Source organism: Neopelma chrysocephalum, unplaced genomic scaffold (genome assembly GCF_003984885.1).
Source record: "Neopelma chrysocephalum unplaced genomic scaffold, ASM398488v2 Primary Assembly neopelma1_25, whole genome shotgun sequence".
Lineage (NCBI taxonomy): Eukaryota > Metazoa > Chordata > Aves > Passeriformes > Pipridae > Neopelma > Neopelma chrysocephalum.
This window is the reverse complement of record NW_020897694.1, coordinates 5,980,553-6,002,787: the sequence shown is the minus strand read 5'-3', so window position 1 is coordinate 6,002,787 and position 22,235 is coordinate 5,980,553. Positions and strand designations below refer to the sequence as shown.

Here is a 22,235-nt window from a genome sequence, read left to right as displayed (position 1 = left end):
GCCAAGCTGATTTTGATGCAGTCCAGGATGTGGTTGGATTTTTGGACTAGGAGAGCACTTTGCTGGCTCTTGTTGAGCTTCTTGTCCACCAACACCCCCAAATCCTTCTCCTCAGCGTTGCTCTCAATCCTCTCTGCCCAACCTGTATTTGCTCTTTGGATTGCCCTGACCCAGGTACAGCATCTTGCACTTGGCCTTGTTGAACTTCATGGGATTCACGTAGGCCCAGGTATTGAGCCTGTCAAGGTACCTCTGGGTGGCATTCCTTCCCTCCAGTGTGTCATATAGAATCATAGAGGAGTCAGTGTAGACTCCTTATGAAGACAGGGTTATGCCTCACCAAAATATTTTTCAGGTTGGCTACCAAATTCTGCTACCCAGAAACATAAAAGCTGTGTTTAGTGAAGATGAGGGGATTCTCATATCAAACGTGAGTAAATCGGTAGAAAGTATTGTTTAATTTACACATGAACTTAAAAATATTAACCAGTTAGAGTGGCCCCTGAATGTATCTTTCCACAGCTCAAGTTCTGTGATGGCAAAACCCTAGATTTTCATCAAGTGCGCTAAACAAGACATGCACAAGTGGAACCGCCAAGATTTCCTCCCTCTAACACAAGAGCCAAGTGTAAACCTAAACCTTTTCTCATCAGCGTGAAAGAACACTAATTAAAAATCCTGGGGTTAAAACACGCTGCTAAACAGACAGGGGAAACAGGAAACTACATGAGCTGGGAGAGAAAGTGTGAAATTGGATCTCAGAAAACCTTACACATAAAGCCCCTTTCTTATTTTATTGTCTTTCATTGCTTGTTGCCTCTCTAGCATAGCCAAGGCATGTGCAAGGTTGCAGCTGGGTCAGACACACCAGCATGGTCATCCCACAGCCCCATTTGGGCACCAAGGAGGAATGTGATGATGGAGCTGCTGTCCCTCGTTACACAGCAAGGCAATGATGATGATGGGGAAGGCCAGAGTCCAGGAAATATGAGTCTAAATGTTTGTTACCTATGCACATTTACTCCTACACTTTTCCTATGGTTCCACAACTGAGGGGGATGGGGCCAGCTAGGACACAGGAGATTTAAAATCCTGGAAAGATGAGCAGGATCTCATTTAGCTTGGCTCTGGCTCTGCCTGCTTTCCACCTCTGAGGCTACAGGCAAGGGGCTCATGTCTCTTGCAGCTCTTTTCCATAGAAGACCATGTGAATGTTGAGCCACAAAAGGGGGCGAAGGAGGAAAAGAAGTCTGTGTGTCTCCCCTTTCCTCTTGCCTTTTCACAGATAGAGCAGCTATCAGACAAGTTGTGATGCTCATATTTTGGTCCAATTTGAGAAAGGGGAACTGTAAGGAGCATTTTTGCTAGATACAAAAGAAAGTGCAGGGAAGAGTTCATGGGACAGCATTTTGTGTTAAGAAGTACCTTCACGGTTGGGGAAGATACATTTCAGTAATGCATTTCATCAAGGCCATGTGTTTCTTTATACCTTCTTGATTGGTGCAGGTGAAAAGAAATACACAGTCCCTGATGAAATGCATTACTGAAAACATGAAACAAGGATACTAATGGGTTTTGGACAAGTTTCTGGAAACTCTAACTTTCCTCTGCAATCAACAGGGCTGGAGTTACCCAGTAGCAAGCTCAGAAAAAAAACCTCCAAGTTGCTTCTCCTAATTTTGTTCAACAAGGGCTCAGGAATGTCAGAGACACTTGTTATGGCAAGACATTTCCTACAAGATTATTTAAAGATGAAGTGCAGTGAGCAAGAGGCCCTAATCCTAAACTCAGCGTGTAATATATGCTTTGGACCACTGACAGACACGACGAGCCTCCTACGGCCAAGTGCCAAACTTTACCTCTCTCTAAGTTAGGGCTGCTGCATGCTGAAGAGATCTACCCTGTGCTTTACAGTGGTATTTATGAGAGCATGCCAAAGTGCTTTGAGACAGCCAACATATAGCTGCTAATGTGTAGTAACTACTGTTGTATTAGCAGTGCATTGTACCAGCTGTCAACAAAATAAATTATCTGGGATGCTATTTGGTGACTGAGAGCTGAGCTGTTCTGTTTGGCCCCTAAGAAAAACATGTATTTTTTTTCACATCATAAACTCTACACATAAACAAAAATAAAGCTACTGCTCATAAATCAGTTTTCCAAGAGCATAAAGCTACTAAACTATACACAGCCTTGAGAACCAGTCTATGGAGACAGATTGCCAAGATTAGAGCCTTAACTCTGCAAGAGAGTCCACTGAAGTCACAGTTTGAAAGTGCAAAATATTAGTGGGTATAAGCTCTTAGCACAACCCTGCTGCCAAGTCCCACAAGGGGAACAAGTCCCATCCACCCTCATGAACCACTCTGCTTCTAAGAGAGATGGAGAAAAAGCAGGGGACAGCACAACCATTCGCTCAGTTTTAACCTAGATATTAAGCTAAATGTCTCCTTAGATGTTTTAAATAGTGTTCAGAAACTCCTATTTTTGTTGCACAAGAAAGCTGACATAACACCAAATTTGAAAGACTTTGTGGAGAGCTGATGGAGCCATCAGCCCAGCCACATACTGACAGAGTTAAATCCCAGCCTACCTGCAAATTTTGCCATGGACTTCAGTGGCATCCATTTAGTCCTCAGCCATTAAGCCACATATTACAGATAATTAACCTGGAAATTGTGTGCAGCTGAGATAGCCACTGGCATCACCCTAGAATATTTAAACAAAACAAAACACCAAACAAACAACAAAGGCTCCAGACATCCTGCTACGCAAGCACAGCTGACCTGATTTTGAGCATGGGGTGGGCAGGTAAGGCACTTCAGCTGGGCTGTGCATGCAGAACACTGGCAAAGAGCGGTGCAAGATGAGAGAGAGCGTGTTCCGAGGGTGCATAACGGGCAGATGTCTGGAGGTCAGCACTGTGAGACTCAAGCACCAAACTGAGACACCTCGTTATTTCCTTGGTCCTGCCCAGTGAGGTGACTAGAGCTTTCCATCCTGCTTGACACAGGGAATCAGCAGGCAGTGCAGTGGCAAGGTACACTTCTCCTCCAGATCATTTTAGCAACTCTGCTTCATACCACATAGTTCCTTTGGGCTTATCCTGTGACATCTCATGAGGGCTCAGTGCCCAGGTTGTGGTCCCAGCACCTACCTGCACGGCCCAGCAGTGCCATTCCCCAAATCTGAGGGCAGAAGCAAGCTCCCGTGCTTGCACAATGTGATGCAAGGCCTCAAACACTGGTAACCCCGGGCAGCTGAGTAGTTTTCCCTCTGCTCTTTGGCTCCACAAGCTCCTACACTCTAAGGCCCATTGTAAGCAGGTTAATTTTGACATATACACTTTTCTTTGGTCAGTGGATTAAGAAGCCCAAGTGCAAAATCTGCTTAACTGTACTCTTTTAGAATATTCACTGTAGCAAAGGACCATCATTAGAGGATAATTCAGCCTCCCTCTCCTTCCTGTGATGGCTATTGAAGGAGCCACGAGCAATATCCTAACTTCAGTGTTTTAGGTAAGGGCCTAAATCAGATGAAATTGATCCTGACCTGACTTGATGCACTAGCAGGATTTTTTTTTCATTGAAACTGTGAAGACTGAATATGTATCAAAATACTACAATTGGTTATTTTGAGACAAGGGTAATGTTTTTAATTAAACATACTCATCTGAAATATATTATCTGAACAGAACCGAAGGATGGTAATCAGTGTTACAACTATGCGCTATGGAGAAGGCAACACTCCCAGGCTGAAGCCCATTTAAGCATCCTCAGGCCTCTTAGAGAAGCCAGTGAGCTCTGATGCCTTGAGAGAATGGAGGCACAGACCTCCAGTCTGTAGTTTTTAAAAACCTGAACTGATAAACATTTTAGTTTTCAAAATGTAGGTGTGAAAGAGCAAAAGCAACCAAAGCACTCAGGTCCCTTTTTATTGACAGACCTATTTTAATAGGTCAATCTACAGCATTTAACTGACAGCTTTGAATCTGTAAGAAAAAAAAAGGACCTTGAAAAGATCTGGTTTACAAGTCTAAGCTGATGAGATATAGCAGCCAGGATCATCTTACATTTTTGTGAAGTTATTTAGACAGCCCGAGCTGTTAGCCAGGCTGCAACGAAGTCAGTAATGTAGAAAGTAACAGAAAACACAATTTTCTCCCATTGAGAATGTAGAGTTCATGCCGTTAGTATGCAGAGCTGGATTAAATTCAAGAGCTTCTGCAGTCATATTGGCTTTGCTTCCAAACATCACAACGTTGGAAGTTTCCTTCCAACAGTCTAGCAGATGTCATGTCTAACACACGGCACTTCCAGATAAACAAAATCTCACATAAGATGGGCTCCAGTGCCGTGCAAATACCACCTGGATAGTCAGCTGGGTCCACCTGAGTCGAGCTCCAGAGTTCCTCTAGAGACCCATGCTGGGTGTACTGAAAAGTGTGTAACAGTAACAAAGAAGGGGAGGAGTCACCAGGACAACAGGCTGTGGGAGTCAGTAGGGGTTGAGCCCTTTCCTATAAGCAAGTTCTGCCAATGCAAAACAGTTCTCCCTCCCTCCCAAAAGCTCAGCTGTCCGTCAGTGCATTGATAGTGGCTACAGACGCACGTGCAGCCAAGGAAAAAAACATAAATTTGTCTTTGTCTTGTCTCTCTCCCTTATTAAGGTTACCAGGCATAATGTGTTACTACATATCAGCTGAGCCTGGGTGATGGCACCAAGGACACATACAGTTAATAGCAAACCCAAGATAAGATACATTGACTCAAGCCTCAGTGATGGAGGCTTAAACTAATCCAGTTAACCTGGAATTTGCAGTAGGTAAGAAGCATACATGCAAATAAGCGTTGCACCTCACCTCACACACCTTAAGCTGTGGCAATACATCTGCTTAGTCTAAACTGCTCGTTTCCATTTCTGGGTGTGTGGTGTTGGCACGACAGTGCTGAGACTCTCTTCTGAATTCAGCATCACAGCGCAAGACTGAGGTCAAAACAAGGATTAAAAAGTCAGCCAGGCCCATTAGGACAATGCAATCTCCAGCAATGTTCATTGGGGAAAGTGTTGCAGAAACTTTTTCCAGCAATGCATTTCTCAGGGCCATATGTAATCAGATGATGAACTTAAGTCATACACATACTCCAGTGAAATGACATCTACATTAGTGCCTTCCTTCTGACACAGCAAGATGTTCAAAATTGAACATAAACTAGAGGGAATTCAGATAAAGAGCTTCACAAAAGACACTCCCAGATTTTGCAGTTGATGATCTCCAGAACTGCTGTATAAGCAAGAAGTCTCCACCTGTTCATGCACAAATAAGATTAAAAAGTCCCAAGCAGATGGTGACTTAATCCCCAACTCCATCACCAACTGATGCTAGACAAAATGAGGAACACGCCTTGCTTTAAACCCTTGCTTGTCATGGAAAAATCCTCAAAATTGGGCGTCTGTAAGGACAAAGTACTGCCATTCCAAAGTACTGCACTAATTTGGTGATTTCACTCAATAAAGGGAGATATCCAACTTTAAATATTGATTACAGGCACAGTGTATTCAACAGGATCAAGCAACATCTGAACATGCAGAAATTAAGTGGAAAACTCATGCCCAATGCCTCAAACAATCCAACCTGAGGAACAGAGGTGCAAACAGCTGTCCATTCCCCCCCCACCTCATGATCACTTGAAGTGGCCTCCTCTGAAACTCATGGCTTACTTAACACATACAAAGTCAGGGTACTCTGTCTTCAGGATGATATCATGCACCACTCACCACCACTCCACTGTTCATGCTAACAACAAGGATTAAAATGTAGAAAACCAGCCAAAACTGCTGTTGCTGTTCAAGCAGCTTTAAAAACATGCCTTATGCAAATGATGTTTCTTAAAAGAAAAGCACAAGCTTGCATCTGCTGTCCTGGTTCCCCTTCCCTCCGCTCCTGCTGAAAGGCACAGCATGTCTACATTTAACAGCAAGTCAGCCAGAGGAATCCCGCATGCTGGCTTTGCACAGCAACACATCCCTTAACATCTGGGATGGGGGAGGAGGGCCAGGCCCCCCTCTCAGTTCCACAGAGGCAGCAAAAAGGAATATTTGCTTCTGTGTGTTTACAGTATAGTAGCAGTGAATTTCCACTGCTAATAAAGGGTTTCCTGCAGCGCAGGAACCTATGAGAAGGGTCCAGAGCAAGCAAAAGCACATCACTGTCTCAAACCTGAATCATCCCACCTTACTTCACAGATCTGAAGTTAACCTACAGCAAACATGAAACTTTATCCTCCTAAATCAGTTTACTCCACTTCTATTCTAAGGGACAATTTACCAACGGAATCTTTTCAGCAGTAGGAAATGCTGAAAGGAGTTTTTAGTCTTCAAAAAACACGCTCCACCACACACCCCTCCACTTGACATTGCCCTTCTGCCTGAAAGAAGGAAAAAACCCACACAGCCACATCAAGGTTATTTCAGACAGATTAAAATGTACCCAGTTCAGAATTTCTCTCTTACCAATTAATAAAATAGAAAAAAAATCATATGGTGTTTAATAAACCCAAGTATTTTGCTCAAATTTTAGGAAATCTGAAAACCAGGGAGATGGATCTACACCATTCTTACAGCATTCTCATTAGGAAATACACAGTAGGTTTTCTCCAACTTGCAGAAGGCAGGTCCAAATCTATCCTTTAAAGTTCCATGAGCTGTGCCACAGGTACATACACACTCCAGACACATGCAAAGATAACAGACCAAGGGGGCACAATAACTGAAGCACTCATGCAACTGGTCGTGAGACTGCTTTGGTCAAAATAAGAGCTGGAGTTCAAACAAGCCCAGCTCACATGGTCTGAGTGGACTGGAAAGCAACCATATGCACAGCTCAGACAGCAGAGCCAAGTGTAAAGCCTGCAGCACCTGAATGAGAGGTCACAATGACATCTCCAGTGCCTAATGCATATGGAAAGAATCAGGTTCTTGTGAAAACCCAGGTTAACCATCCCTCTTTCAGCATAACACTGATGTCCAGGAAGTCTTTTTAGATTGCTTGACTGTTCTGGACCCAAGGGTCTGGTATCAGGAAAACTCAGACAAGTATTTTCTTGGTGCTACAGGACCTCCATACCTTTAAAGTGATGGGCCAAATATCTGACCTCCCAACTAGTCCTTTATGTCAAATGGTCTGCAATTTTAAAGCTAGCTTTTATGTAGAGTTTAAAATATGTGTTATTGTCCAAATCTTTAATAACTCACTGTTATTGATTTGTATTAAAGCAAATCCGAAGTAACAGTTTGACCAGTTTTATTATTTTTCCAATTGCATCAATTTTACATAGTACAAAATTCTCTTATTTAAGCAATCACATAAAACCAGCATAACAAATTTTGTCAGACAGGAAATACACCTTTATCGAGATATTTTAAAGCATGTTGTTTTCAATAAGAGTTTAATTTGTACTTATGTTTCAGAGTTGTCATGTACATAGGAAGCTTCCAGACATCCAGATTCCAGTTCAGAATTTATTTGCATATAAAAATATATTATAATGGAAAAAAGCATTAAAGTTCTCAACTATATAAAATTACAAATATATTTGCATAAAAGCAACTTTAAATTACAATTTAAACTATATTTTAAAGGAAAATAGAGCTGTAACATTTAAGTTATCTTATTCCATCTGCTGCAACATAAAAAAACCTGGTATCGCCACAGTTAAATACTTGTACGAGTTTACAAAGGTTATGTGCAGAAGGTGAGTATCTTGGGGAGCAAAGTTACCAGACAAGGGCAGCAGTTCTCAGGGACTGATGTCACTTATCCTTCAGAGGACACCCACAGGCAAGCACAGTGCCAAAAATTAATTTCACATACCTAAAAATAAAGAAGAAAGATCATTACATTCTAAATTGAATAAGATTGCATGCTGTTGACATACCAGACATCCATCTACGCCCAGATTGCTAGACTGCCTGACAGGCCAAATTATGTCTTTTTTAAATTAACATGAAAGCTGAAATGCTAGTGTGCAAAAATATAAGGCAAGTACTGTTCTAACAAATGCCTTAGGCTTGAAAAGGTATCTGTACAAAGTTCTGTGTAACCTCAAGCATAAAAATACAACTCCTCAAAAATGTGATGATATAAAATATCAGACAAAAGTTGGACTTCCTACTCACTGTACAAATGAGGCTCTGCTAAGATCACTAGAGATTTGGTTAGTTGGTATTGAAAAAAAACACACCAAAAAAATCCACTACAACTCTAGATCAGGTGGTAGTTTCTGCCCTCATCTTTGATGTGCCTTGCAAGGGAAAAAACCGAAATCTGTATACTATAGGCAGTCCCTTAAGAGTTAGCTACAACATGGCTCTGCAAGATACAGCAATGGAAATATTTACTGTTTTGGGGTTTCATTGTCCTACACAAACCTTCAAAAACTCAGATTTTTTTTTTTTTCCAGAAGAGCAGTCAATTAAATCTCAGTGGGAAAGATGGAGTTCCCTCAAGCATACATCCATGACAGAAGACAGGAAACTAGAAACATATTTTAAGTAAGAGAAGTGAAACCAGGATTAAGACAGCAAGGAAGCAGGAAGCTCATAAGGGTAGGTATCTTGAATTAAGTCTGGGTCTTCAAGAAATACAGGGAAGGGAAAATACCTAATGAATATATGAAACTCTCAGTTCATAGTTTGAGAGGGCTTTGTTTATGCTGCTATTTAGGTCTAGTCCTACAATTTGTTAGTTTGGGCTCTATAGCTTATTTGCACACAAAACAAACACGTTTTATGTTTACAACAGCAGAGGAAGAAGCAAAAAGACTAGGCAGAGTACCTGGCTGGCAATAGGTGGCCAGTTTTTTAGTTTTGTTTTTTTTTTTTTCTTTAAAAATCATAATGAAGAATCCATTACTGTGACTGGAAGATACAATTTCTAGATAGTGAGAGAAAACATGATCTAAATTCCATTCGTGGTAAAGACAAGCACAAACAGGATTTTGACATTTAGTTTAGGTCAATAGATACAGTTACCTGGCTCCTCAATTCTTTCATAAAGCAAAGTCCAGAATAGAAAGGTTTTCCTCACCTATGGTTATTCCTCCCGTTATTTAGCTTTATAATGAAGCAACAAATCCCCACTTTTTAGCTGAGTTTTGAGTATTTAGGAAAGTGATGTTTACTTGATCACAAGGAGTGGTGAATTGCAGCTGCCTCAGAGGTGGGGACAGGGGTTCATTGAGGTCAGCCTTTGTCACACAAGCTAAACTGCATGCCTTGAACATTCAGGTAAAGATCTGAATTTAGTCCATTTCACCTTCTTGTACACAATGATCCATAGGACTAGCAAACTAAAATAAAACTGCACTATATAAACTATTTCTATTTTTCCCTTGGCCATTGGCTTTCATCACTCTTTCACAGTACCAACTGACAAGCAACTTACTAACAAAAATCTACTTACTTGCTAGTGTTCTGTCAAGATCAGCAATGAAGTCCTCCAGTTCTTTTGTGTCTCCAAGCTTCGCTGCAAAATAAGAGCCAATACTGCTTAGACATGATATATTTCTCTGGCTAGAAGAAACCGGAACCACACAATCCTCCAAATCATTTTCAGTGGTATCTAACATGCTGTGGATTATTGTCAGTCAAGTTCAATAAGGTTGCTGCAATGTCCAAATACACTTAGACAACAGCAGAGACTGAATTGAAATTCTAGCTTTTATAGTTTTCTATTGGACAGAAGCAACACAAAGCAATCCTTTGTTTAGTTTCCTTGAAAAGCAGAGGTTGAAGTAAAGAAAAAAAGCTGTATGTCAACTAATCCATGCCCTTGCTACTGTGGGCATCTTCCTCATTTCATCTATTCAGATACTGTATGCATGGCACAAATAAAACCCCAGCCAATTACCTCCCAGTCTAACTCATATCTCAGCCTCCTAAAATCATGTTAGTATCACTGGTTTGCTGTGCTGTCAGATCCTTTGATCTTAGTCCATACACTATGAATTTGGAACTAAACATCCCAAGTTTTACTCCTGACAACACCACTGGTTCCATTCAATCTAGCTTTACTGCAAGTGGCTTCCTTATTTTTCTAATCTTCATTTCTGTGGTCTATTCTAAATTAGTTTCCAACTCTATTTCTGTCTTTCTGTCTTCTCAACAGGAAGAATATCTTGACCTTTAGTGTAATTCCTTCCTTTCAGTTTAACTGAACTCTTTTGCTACTTCATATTAACTATTACTCATTATTTCTTCCTAGTATCATGCTAATTGAAAAGAAAGCATTTAACTTGTTTTTTTGTGACTGGTCACTGTGGAAAAGACATGAAAGCGTGAAAGGCTATTCAACATTCATATGAGAAGACTGGTTGTGATGAAAGCACCATGTAGTACATATGTATGTGTTCATTTATTGGTATGTCTGCTCTAGAGTTAATCCAAGTTAACCTGAATGAAACATTGTCATGGGAAGTTACATCAAGCTGCAAGACAGAAGCCACTTTGAAACAGCATAGCTTCAAAGGAGGAAGGAATTACTAATACACGATTTGTATCAGCAGTGCAAAGGTCTATATGGATCTGGACAATTTTGTTAACTTAAATAGCAGCATAGGGCTTCAGAGGAGTCCCTCTACCCCTAAGTGTTTTTACAGCAGGTGGGACACAAGCTACTTAGTTGCTTCAGTAAAGAAGTAACACAAGTTAATAATATAACTGTTATGTAAGTTTTACAATTAATCCTTATCAGACAGAAAACTGTAATTTTCTTGAGCTCAGTGTTTCAAAACCAAAAAAGATTTGCCAGGTCACCTGCAAGGAAGTGCAGATACAGCAAACTACTGCCACTTAGAATCCAGACAATAATACCTGGATCTGAAATGTGTTCAACAGTAATCCTTAGTTTTGTTATCATAAAAAAAAAAAGAAGTCTGTGCAAGCATGAATCCTGCCCCACAGAAAGGAGCCCATATAGTTGAGGAAGAAAATGCCAATGGTTAAAAATAAGCATACCTTTACATGGAGTTACAGATGGAGATGGCAAGCTTGGAGTAGATGCAGTTGGAGAGTTGAGCTTTTCATCACTGAGACTGAAACTATTTCTGTAGAGTGAATCTGCACCTGTAAAAGTAACATTATAAAGCAAATTTAACACCTTCTGCAATTTTGCAACATAATTGAAATCAGAAGTGGGGCCTTTCCTTTGAGTCTGTTGAACTCAAATTTACAGACTTCAAAATCAGAGGAATAAATAAATAAATTCTGTACTGTGTGAAGGTTGTTGTTCCCACTCCTACTGTTAAAAAGCAAGCAGTTCTAGGCTCTGTCCTCATCCCCAGTATGGAAAGTGTTAGCTTTCCCTGAAGTCAGCATCATTTGAAAAATATTACAGGAATGACAATTATCCCACATCAACTAAATTAGACCTGGTAAGATCTGCCTAACTCACAATATACTGGGAAATTTTGTTACCTAAATGTTGCAAAAGTTATATAAAGAAGCTGAATAGAGAGCTCCAGGAAAAGGACAGCCTCCCAGAATGGAGAATATATTTAGTGTTGTCCTTTATTCTCAAAGCAAACGCACCCATTTCTCCATACATTACTCTGCTGCTTTAGATCTACAGCCTCTTTTCATTTTCTTTTATTCTGTGACTCTCTGGAGTTCATGAAGCAGTACATCAGTACACAAGATATTCTGCAATCTTATTTTAGGTCATCTTTCAAAGAAAGCTTTATATGCCCTGGAAAGCAACAGGGAAGTTCCAATATCATTTTGATGTTCTTGTATTTTAGATAAGGCCTTAAGTTTCAAAAGTATCAAAAAGTATCTTTACCTTGTCTTTTTTCATATAACGAGTTCCATGATGCACAGTGCACACAAAGTATTAGTCATGGCTCCACTGGAAGAAGGAATTGTCATTGTGCTAGAGACACTAAAGCTGCTAGTTCTGTAGTTTTAAGCCAGTGGTCTAAAAACTGTAGTTGTATAAAAAGAAACCATTTTAATATGAACATGTCAGTGGTCTCTATTTATTTGGTACATTTCCTAGGACATAAATGTATGTCTTATTACATGGGGTGGTAACTACCACTGCTTGCCATTCAGGCAGTTCTGCCTCCCTGCAGCACATGCAGCATTTGTCTATGGAGCCTAGGAGGTGGTCACACTGCAGCATTAAGTCCATCCAAGAGAGAACTGTCACACTTCCTTGGATACCTATCCTATACCAGGAGATGACTGCCTTAGTTAAATTAAGGGTGTCTTGCTGAAATAGCAAAAGGAAGCAGGACCACAACTTGCCTTGCCAAAATCTGAACATCTACACCTCCACTGAACATTGCCATGATGTTTCCAGGTATCAAATATCAAGACCATCCTCTTGCAGATTACTCCTTTCCTGCAAGTTTCACCATCTTTGGGAAGAAGAGTGCGTGTCCATACCCCACCTCCTCTAGCCTGCTGTCCCCACCAGGACAAAATCACCTTCCACAGGAGTATACAGTTACAGTGACAAATCAGACCAGATGACTGCACCCACAAAGCCTGTCAGATCTCTCCTCAGCCGCAAGCTGATTTGTTTCTTCTGTGCTGGCTTCCAAGCCTACCTGTGTTACAACACATGCTGAAAATGCCGTTGTGAAAAGCTTCAACCTGGAACACTTTCCTCCTTCACATGCATTTTGGTCCACCATTGCACTGTATCTTTCAGTTTGCTCTGCAATCAGCTCAGACCGTGTTATGGCAAACACACATGCTACCCACAGCACCATGCAAATATGATGATGTGACTGACATCTGTTACCTGGGACTACTGCCACCAGATCAGCCACCAGTTGGTATTTCTTGTTTATAAAGAAAAGTATGCTTCTTCATGCAATCTTCTAATTGCAGTTTCTTTATCTTCACTCTTAAGAAGTGCCTGTTCTCTCTAAATTTGAGTAGAACCAAACCAATCTACTTGAAACTTCAGATACAAGAAAGATTTGATGAATACAGCAGAATTGAGATAACTTTAGTTAGAAAAAATGGAAAAAAGAAGCCATTTTAAAAGCGGCTCCTAAAAACATAAAAAATAACTTAAGGTTTTAAAAAAAAAAAATCTGATGCCGCTCTGCAATGATGAGTGTCACTGGTCCTGTACTATTATGCAGTATGAACCCTGTGCACTAAGTGTTACTTTGTCTCCATTAAAGGTATTTCCTCCTGAAATCAGCTTATAGATTTCCTACTAAAACCACACTTCTTTTCAGCCAAGTTGCAAGTCCCAGTGACCAAGAAACATAGAATCGAAAATTCTAGCTGTTCAGGACAAAACCCCCACCATCACCAAAAAGCCAAGTAAGTTGTAATAGCTCCTCACACAAACAGTGCTGTAGCCAAGACTGTAACTCACTGAAACACTGACAGAACAGACCAAAGAGGAAACAGCCTCCAGGTTATGTATTTGAAAAAAGGAGAACAAAAATTTGCAGATTTTTTCATATTTCAAAGGTTTTACAGCTCATTGAATTAATAAAAAATAATCCAGAGAACAAAGACTACAAAAACTGAGCATACTTTTAATGTGGAGTTTATGCTACTAGAATCCAGACACCAAATGTAGTGATGCTGGGTATTTAAATTACAAACCAATCCTTCTCACACACAAAATCCAAAGCCACAGTTGCTCTTATCTAGAACCGGAATAAAAACTTCTTTCTGTGAATGTTTGTGAGGGTAACTCATATTGCAAAAGCTTTAGTAAGCCATTAAAATTGGCCACAAACTATTCACACAATTCTTTCTTTATATCCATGTACACATCCAACCTAGCAGTGACCTCTGAGGCGTTTTGTGGTTTTTCTCTCCATGTTCCTTCTCTAAGTAACTCAAAGTACTCACTGCTCACTTTGCAATGTATGGACACCAGAAAATGTTATTTCATACTGGCTTCCACAAACATTGTGCTGGGAAATATTTACAACTGGGCAAAGATAAAACAAAACAGAACTATTGCTTTAAATATCTGAATGTTTTTCTTCCAGTTTCAAAAGGTAAAATATTTTCACAGAACAATGTTATCTTCTGATGGACTATTGATATTTTCCTGAAACTTTCTCAAAGCAAAAACATACTTGAGCTACTGGCTGTGGCTTACACATGGCACCAAGCACCCAAAATTCTGTTGGTGCAAGGAGGAATGCATTGACTCCACCATCAAGGTCACTATAACTGCTGAAAACAATGTACTGTTAAAAAAATACTTGGGACATCCATTGCAGAAAAATATCTGGTTTGGTGAAGTGTGGCTGTAGAGCTGAAAGCTCTGGGAAAAGGACACTTCAGTCCTTGCTCTCTACCAGCTCCCATGGCCAAGATTTGCTCATTCACCTCCAATAATGGCCCTTGGAAGGGTTCCACTGCTACACAAATACAACATCCTCTGCAACCCAGTAAATAGAGGCTAATGCCAAGGATCTCATTGCTGCTGTCTTTCCTCATCCAGCTCCTTCTCTCCCACTGCAAGTTTATCATTCACTACTCATTTTTCACTTTGTACTTTGATTCTAGTCCCTGTGCATATATATAAACTATGCCTCTTCCACTGTTTTAAAAAACACTCAAATTGTCTCTTTAAAAAAAGGCCTTAAAATCTGAGAGTTAAGTTACTGAGTTCATTTACATCAGTCATACTAAGCCAATAGCTACAAAATTAGGGGGTAGGAATACATATAGCTGTATTTTACTTTGGCAGATTACTCTGTAGTTAGTATTGACCTTTGCTGTTCCAATATAAGGTTAAACCAAAAAAAAAGAAAAACAGGGCAACACCATGTAAATATAGAATGTCCTCATGAAATGAGCAATTGATTGGTTCTGGGCAGTAATTAACTGAAGGAGGAAAACATCAAACTTTTCATCTTAAAACAGACAATGGAAAAGTTCAGCTGTCTAACTTCTTTAATATTATGCTCTTTCTAGGACCATAGTTCAAGATAATTTTAAAAAGCATTGGAAGTAAAACTTTTACTGCAGTTTTCAGTGGGAAAGTTTTAGAGGAAAAAAATAAAGCACAACCCTAAAGCTTTCAGAGAGGAGCTTTAAAATTCCACTCAAGTGTCTACAAACTATGAATTTATTATAAAACAGTAGCTCAGAATTTAATGAATAGACTGCACAACTAATTCCTAGTCAGAACATAGCCTACTTGCTAATAAAATAGGAGAAAAATCAGGAAACTGTAATGCCACCAGTAGAAGTGAGAAATATTCATGATACAAAGAACTTGTTCTACAATACATATGTTGCAGCCCTCAAGGATAGTGTTTGTTTTTATCTAATCACAGTTACAGTTGGCTGCATTGTTTATTTTTTGTGGGTTTTTTGCCTAGCTAATGAACATCTGGTCCCAGACTGATAAAAAATGACACCTTTTCACTATTGACACATCTAAGCTTCATTACTTAAAAGATTTTAAATCACATACTTACAAGAAAGTGATCTAGGAAGCCATAAATCCAGATAATGATATACACAAAACATGTTTTCTCGTTATATACAAAGCTTACCTTTCCAATCCCCCACCATGCTTACACTCTACAGGGCCATGTTTCCAACTCCAACCTTCCCCCTTACTAATCTTCCTTTCTAATGAGTAAGAGCAACAGATATGCTAGAGTGGTAAGAAAAAAAAGCACATTTCTCAGTATACTGAAATACCTGGAGAGAAGGCTATGCTCCTGAAACTTCTGATTTTTCTTCCCCTTGGACATATCAGTAATTCAATAGTTTCTTAATTTAATAATTTCTCAGATCATTTAGTAAAAGGTTATTTCTTCATAAGAGTCTCACTTCATTTTTTTCTTTATAAATACTGCCTCCTTGTTTGAGACAGGCCACTGGAAGTTCACAGACACAATCTACCTCCTCATAAGGTTCCCTCTTCATTATACTGGACTTTGCTACAAAGACCAAAGCCCCATCTACTTGTACATCCTGTCTTTCACAGCAACTCATAGCAGATACCTATAGAAGAGCTTAAGAGTGGTGCAGTCACACACTGATAGTTTTAAGACAAGCTCTACCAAATTCTTGTAGAGCACATATTGGTATCTTTTCTGAGACAGCAGTAGCATCAGCCTAAGCAGACCACAATGGCCCCATCCCTCCTTCTGTGACTTTATCTAGTTATTTTTCAGTATGTGAACTTTTAATATCCATGATACCTTAAGGCAATATATTTTACAGTTTAACTGTTCATCATGGAAGAAATAACACCTCTTTTTTTTTTTTTTTGAAACATGTTAATTTAACTTGATTTCCTCGTACTGGTGAGGTAGCAGTCACTTAGGATTTTCCAGAAGACTAGTTTGTCCCCACCCAAGACATCTCTTCTTTAGCCTGGCTGTCCCAGTCTATTTAATCATTCAAAAATTATTTTATGTCTTCATTCATTTCTGTTGCCTTTTTCTTTACCTTCTTTACAGCCGCATATTACAAGATTGCCAACGTAAACAGGCTTTTCAGGGTGAGTGCTTCAGCTCTAGACAGCATAGGCATTAGTACAAGCAGATGGAGATATCCATGGCATGTAATCACAAATGCTTGCACTACACCAGGCTCTGGGTGTTAACAAATCCTGTTCAACCCCTTAATTAACTTGCACCTACTTGATTTTTAAATTATAAAATTAAGAGCTCTAGATGCACTCGGGACTTCTTTCTTGTGTTTAAAAGCCAGGGAGTATGGCTTAGAAAACATTTACACAGTTCTAAAAGTAACTATGAAGGAACACTGCAGGCTGTATGAGTGCAAAAATTGAATTGATGCATTTATTTTGCAATGCTTTTAACAGAGAGGCTGGAAGATGAACCTTTCTCAAGAAAACACGGAGCTACAAGTGTGAAACATTTCTGAGAGCACAAATACAGACTATGATTTAGCTTTTCAGTGTTATTGTAACTTTGGCACAAGAAATACTGAAGTGTTTCCCTTCTCAACCTCTCATAAAGTCCAATTTTCCATTCATTATCCTAAGCCTAAATTTGGAAGACTGTCCTGACATTGCCATATACTGTGCTAGAACAATGCACTGACTGACATGCAATTTACACAAGCAAGCCAGCACTTTTCTTCGCAAGCTTATTCTGACATAAGAAAATGATATCTGTAAGAGTGCATCAGTATAGCTGCATCTACGCTAGTGGCTTTTGCCAGAACAGCACTCGCTAGCACAAATCCCATTTTATCACAATCAACATAGGCTGTAAATAGCAAAGAGTTATAAAGTATTCCTCAACTTAGAAGTTCCAGCATGACTAATAACCTAAAGTACGAAGCTGCTATACTTCCATTCATTTGAATACATCAAGTTGAAACATAGCCAGTACTCACAGTCCAGCAACTCAAGAATGCTGGAGTAACTCCCCAGTTGCATCAAGATTTCCAGCACTGACCCAATCAGCTGTTGTGGTTAATGTAATACTTGTAGGCCAAGATCATCGTGGACATCTGCACGCACAAGCCTTTCTGACACTGTAAGGTCTAGAGTCCATTCTGGTATGTACAGTACTTAACCACAGCCAAGCCAGATCTCATCCAAAGATCATTTAGTCAAATAACAGGACAAGATGTGGGAGAACAAAGTACTATCACACCCATTTTCCACAGGAATGTCTTCAAAATCATACTTTTTCTAAAGAGCCTGAAATATGTAATGTAAGAATTTAAATTAGTATTTTTGGAGCTAGCTCCTCAAGAGATTTTAAGGATAAAAGCAATATTTGCAGGATTAACTACATTGATAGAGATCTTCTGTACATTTTTCTGTTAAATTAAATGGGCTCATCCTCAGGACAGAAACCCCAGGAGAGTGGTTTTCCTTACCCTACTGGGCAATATTGTTCAACCACTTGACATCTATTACTAGCTTCTCATAAAGCTGAATTTAAGGCTGATTCAGGGGCACTGAAACAAATAGTTGCAACAGTTTAAAGTGTTTCCTCCCCTTACAGTTCCATCCCTGACTGAAAAGATATCACTGCATGAGTGGCCAAAAGATACACACACCTAAGCTTCAGCCACACCACATCAGTTAGGAGGATTAGATTAAACAACAAACAACAGATAGTACTAAAACACAATAGTCTGAACTGTTCTATACACACACGACAAAGTGCACTTGCAGTAGTCTTGGCACTGGATAAGATTTTGCAAAGACAAAGAGTCTTCAGAAACAAAAAGATCACTCAAACTATCTGCAGATAATATGGTTAGAATTTCTTTTGCATTGCTACATATTCATATTATCAGAACTTGCTCTTTCAGCCCAATTTCTCCTTGATCCTGCAGTGGTGTTTAACCTAAGCATGACCATGGGAAGAGCAAGGTCATGAATTCAGCACTATACTCACTAACACGGAATGAGAGAAACCAAAGGGAAGGTGAACCTAGGGGAAAAAAAAATCCTTGAGTTTGAACAGAAAAAGCCTGGGTAAGCAGGAAACTCTCTGCATCTATTCTTAAAATAGGTGTAGCTGGATTACATCAGACACTGGACCCTATTTTATAAAAGGCACTTTTCATAAACCTGCAATTCCTCTCCAATACTACTCTAACTTCAAAATAGAAGTTGTTTGCACTGAATGATGCCCTTAGGAAGAAGTGTTTTACTGGACCTTTCCTGAGACATAGGGAGGGCTGGCTATTTTTTTGTTTCCCTTCCCTTAAACATATCCTCATACACTCCTGGAGTACCCTCATGGTCCCATTTATGCCAGTGTCCAGAAGACAGTAATTTTGATTTCTCCAGAGCCACCTTTTACACGATGCATCACCAAGGGAGGAAATCAAGCACAGGATGGAATTCGAAAACTTGACTAGTTCCTCATACAAGATCTTTGAGGACTTTGTCCAGAGCCATTAAATCCTGTCTATCCTACTAACCCATTAATCTTTTCAGCCTAAATCAGTGCAGATTTGTGACACAGATTTTTATTTTTCAGAACTTCCTGAAGATCTGGTCTGGCCACTTATACAAGCATGCTGTTTTCTCACCAGGCCTTCTGCCCAGCCAGGGAACACCATCACTTTCCTCCAAAAATCTTTCTTGTCAATTCTAACAGAGTAATTTTAAACAGTTTTTGAGGTTGAAGTTTTCTGAACCATAGCAGACATGCTAAGTAACTGCAGATAGTTTTATCCATGCAATAAGTTCTTGATATTGGGTTGAGGGTTTTTTTGTGGTTCTCAGCAGTAGAGTATTTCACTCTATCATTATAAGTGTCTAAATCGTGAGACACAATAAGTGTATGCGAGAGGTTAATATATTACAACACAGAAGACTGCACAAGAAATAGTAACACTGGGGCTGTACTGCTGTAGTTATTAACAGACTTAGAACACAGCTCACATAACTTCAGTTCAGATCTCACCATACACACCCCCAGCCATCCAAGACACAAGTGTTCAGACTAAATTGGGCACACATTTCCAAATCTTCCTTGGAGGGAGAGAAATACTAACAAGGAGTGATTCGTCCACTGCAACATGAAACAGCAGAACAGCACCTTGATCCCTGTACTACAGAAAAAACCCAAAGGCACTGCTAGGCAAGGCATCCATGTTCAGGGCAAGTAAAACATTACCCATCAGTGAAATAAATCATTTCCATGATGGTGAAATAAAGGGCTCTGATAATCTGGAGAAGCCAGGAAGATAGTATTAGTGTTTTAGCGCTAAGTCAACAGAACTGCACCCTAAGTCCCTGAACTGATAGAGGCAGAATAGAAATTAGAGGAGCAGGTTTATTATAAATAGCTGCAAAATAGATAAGTTTCATAAAGCTTCCTAGGAACTAAAAAACTGGCTATCGTTCACTGTTAGCAGAACTTATTTCTGACAAAGTAACCTACTGTTCCCAAAGAGTTTCCATCCAGACTGGATGGAACAGACTTTTCTGGAACAGAAAAGATGTTTTCTCTCCCTGATTATTAAAAACAGTAAGAAGGGTCGAACTTTTTTTCCAATTTACCTAGAAACAATTTAGTTCCAATTCTATATTTTCTTGCTCAAAGCAGCTCTACACCCTCCCTGTTCCATTTTCTGCACACACCATTCACATACATCTACTGTACTTGGGCACAATGTAGCTTAAAATTAGCACCTCTGAAACAGCGATAATGCTATTCCATCCAGTTGAATGGATAGATCCAGCTAACGAGAAATCTGGATGTATTTCCATCTGTTGTAAAAAGCACACTTTATTTCACTCGCTTTCAACAGATACTTTTGGCCACCGAGAAACAATACACGGTCCCTGCGAACCTAAGAGACATGTTTTACTCCAGACACCGGGATGCCCCGGTGTCCCACAGCCGGCTGGCAGCACGATCTTCTCCCGTAGAGCGCTTTTTTGCGCTCATCTGCCCTGCAGCCAGCCCTGACGTGGCTCCCCTCCAGCCACTCTACCCTCCATTCAACACCGGAGAGTAAAACCAGCAGGGCCAGACTTTTCATCCCTGCGACTTCTTACCCAAAACGTTAACGAAAGGCATTGTTTTTAAAGAAATAGACGGGTTTCTCGCTCCCAGATCCCTGCCTCTCTCAAGGAGGGCGACGTGTTGGTTTAACACCCGCTTTGGAGCGTCGCTTCCCGCGCACCCCCCACCCCCGGGACAGGCATAGCCGGCACAGACGGACCGACGGACACTCACTCTCGGAGTCGCTGAGGCCGCTGCCGTCGCTGACGCTGGCGCTGCTCCGCCGCTTCATGCGCTCCAGGTGCTCGCCGTAGTAGAAGCGGCGCCGGCCGGCGGGGCAGGAGAACTCGGCCAGCACCGCGTCGAACTCGCCCAGCGCCTCCGCCAGGCCCCCGCCGCCGTCCGCCCCCGGCCCTGCCGGGCGGCAGCAGCGCCGTCAGACCGGGACGGGCGCTGCCCCACCGCGACCCCCGCCCGCCCGCCCCGGCGGAGGGAAAGGAAAGGGAGGGAGGAAGGAAGGGGTCCCGCCCGCCCGCTCGTCCCGCCGCTCCCACCTTGCCCCGCCGGCCGCTGGGCTGCAGGAGACTTCATGGCGGCGGCGGGCGGAGATGCCCTGGCGCCGCTGCCGCCTCCCGCCGCCAGCATGAGCCGCCTGGCCCCGCCGCCCCTCTCTTATAGCCCGGCCGAGCCGGGCCGGGCCGTGGCGGAGCGGCGGGCGGGGGGCGGTGCCGCAGGCGGTGCAGGTGTGCCGTGCGGGGCCGGGGGCAGCGGCACGCCCGGGTCTCGGCCAGGGTGTCTGGGCAGCTGGAGCCCGGCTAGCAACGCAGTCACCGCCGGGAGGTGTCGCTTCTTGTCCTGCGCCCGCCGCCCCGGCAGCGGGATTGGGGCTCCTCCGGGGTGATGCCGGTGCGCTAACTTCGGCACCGGGTGTGTGCCGTGCTGCTGGTGGAGGGAGGATACAGCGAGCGTCAAAGCCAGCTGCAAGGAGGGACTCTCACGGGAACACAAGGCTGGATCATCCTCACCCAGCCCCGTGGCTGCTCCCGACCGAGGGCACACAGCGGGAGGAGGTGGCAGCAGCTCACTCGGAGTGAGCCAGTGGCTTTGCATGCCAACTGCTGCTCGGCCACCCCGAGAGTCCCTTCCATCCCAATCCCCACTGCATTGTGCTGGCATCTGTCCGTGGTTATTGCCCTGCTCCATACGTTAGTGAGCAGTGGACACGGCCGTGGGGACAGCTGAGCCACTTTGTTCCAGAGGGTGACCCGACGATAGGAGCAGGTGGCAGTAGAAATGTAAGGAATGCTCAGGCACAGGGAGCCATGGCCCCAGGTGCCTCAGCCAGGGCGTTCTCCCGTGCTTTCCTTGTTCTTAGGAGAAAGCTATTAGCACTTGTCCTGAAGTCAGGTTAACCTGATGTTTGTACATGCCATAGCTACCGAGTATTGCTCTTGTACTGTCTCTTGCTCGTTTTAAATGAAAGCTGTCTGAGCAGCTAAAATACCAGTTCTGTTAAATACTCACTGGGGAAGACTGTCATATTTAGTTACATCCAGAAATACTGAAAACAGACACCAGGTGCTATTCCACGAGAATGCATCGGGAGCTATAATTATGTTTGTGTGTTGATAAGAATATTTAGAGTTAGAATAGAAGTGTCTGGGACAGGGAGAAGGAAGGAAAAACGTATCTCCAAAACTTTTTGACATTTTCAGACATGCTGTCATTGCTCCCGCAAGATACAATATGAGAAAAACAATATTCTAGACA

The 22,235-nt window shown here is 41.6% G+C and overlaps 1 protein-coding gene across 1 annotated transcript; it reads right to left on the bottom strand.

Moving 5' to 3' along the window:
- Nucleotides 1-7,286: 7,286 nt before the first annotated feature.
- RGCC (regulator of cell cycle) lies at nucleotides 7,287-21,160 on the bottom strand. Its single transcript, XM_027674294.1, has 5 exons — nucleotides 21,020-21,160; nucleotides 20,700-20,879; nucleotides 11,017-11,124; nucleotides 9,464-9,526; nucleotides 7,287-7,873 (listed from the first exon to the last, which is right to left on the bottom strand). Exons 1-5 carry the CDS (start codon nucleotides 21,108-21,110, stop codon nucleotides 7,866-7,868), a joined length of 450 nt encoding a protein of 149 aa, XP_027530095.1. The 5' UTR covers nucleotides 21,111-21,160; the 3' UTR covers nucleotides 7,287-7,865.
- Between the last annotated feature and the right edge of the window lie 1,075 nt (nucleotides 21,161-22,235).

What these genes read in the sequence shown, in the direction of transcription:
- RGCC (XM_027674294.1), bottom strand. Translation starts at nt 21,110, where the DNA reads ATGCTGGCGGCGGGAGGCGGCAGCGGCGCCAGGGCATCTCCGCCCGCC. An exon ending in CGGCCTCAGCGACTCCGAGA is followed by an intron (nt 11,125 to 20,699) that starts GTGAGTGTCCGT and finishes TTACTTTTACAG; the next exon opens with GTGCAGATTCACTCTACAGA. An exon ending in ATCTGTAACTCCATGTAAAG is followed by an intron (nt 9,527 to 11,016) that starts GTATGCTTATTT and finishes CTTATTTTGCAG; the next exon opens with CGAAGCTTGGAGACACAAAA.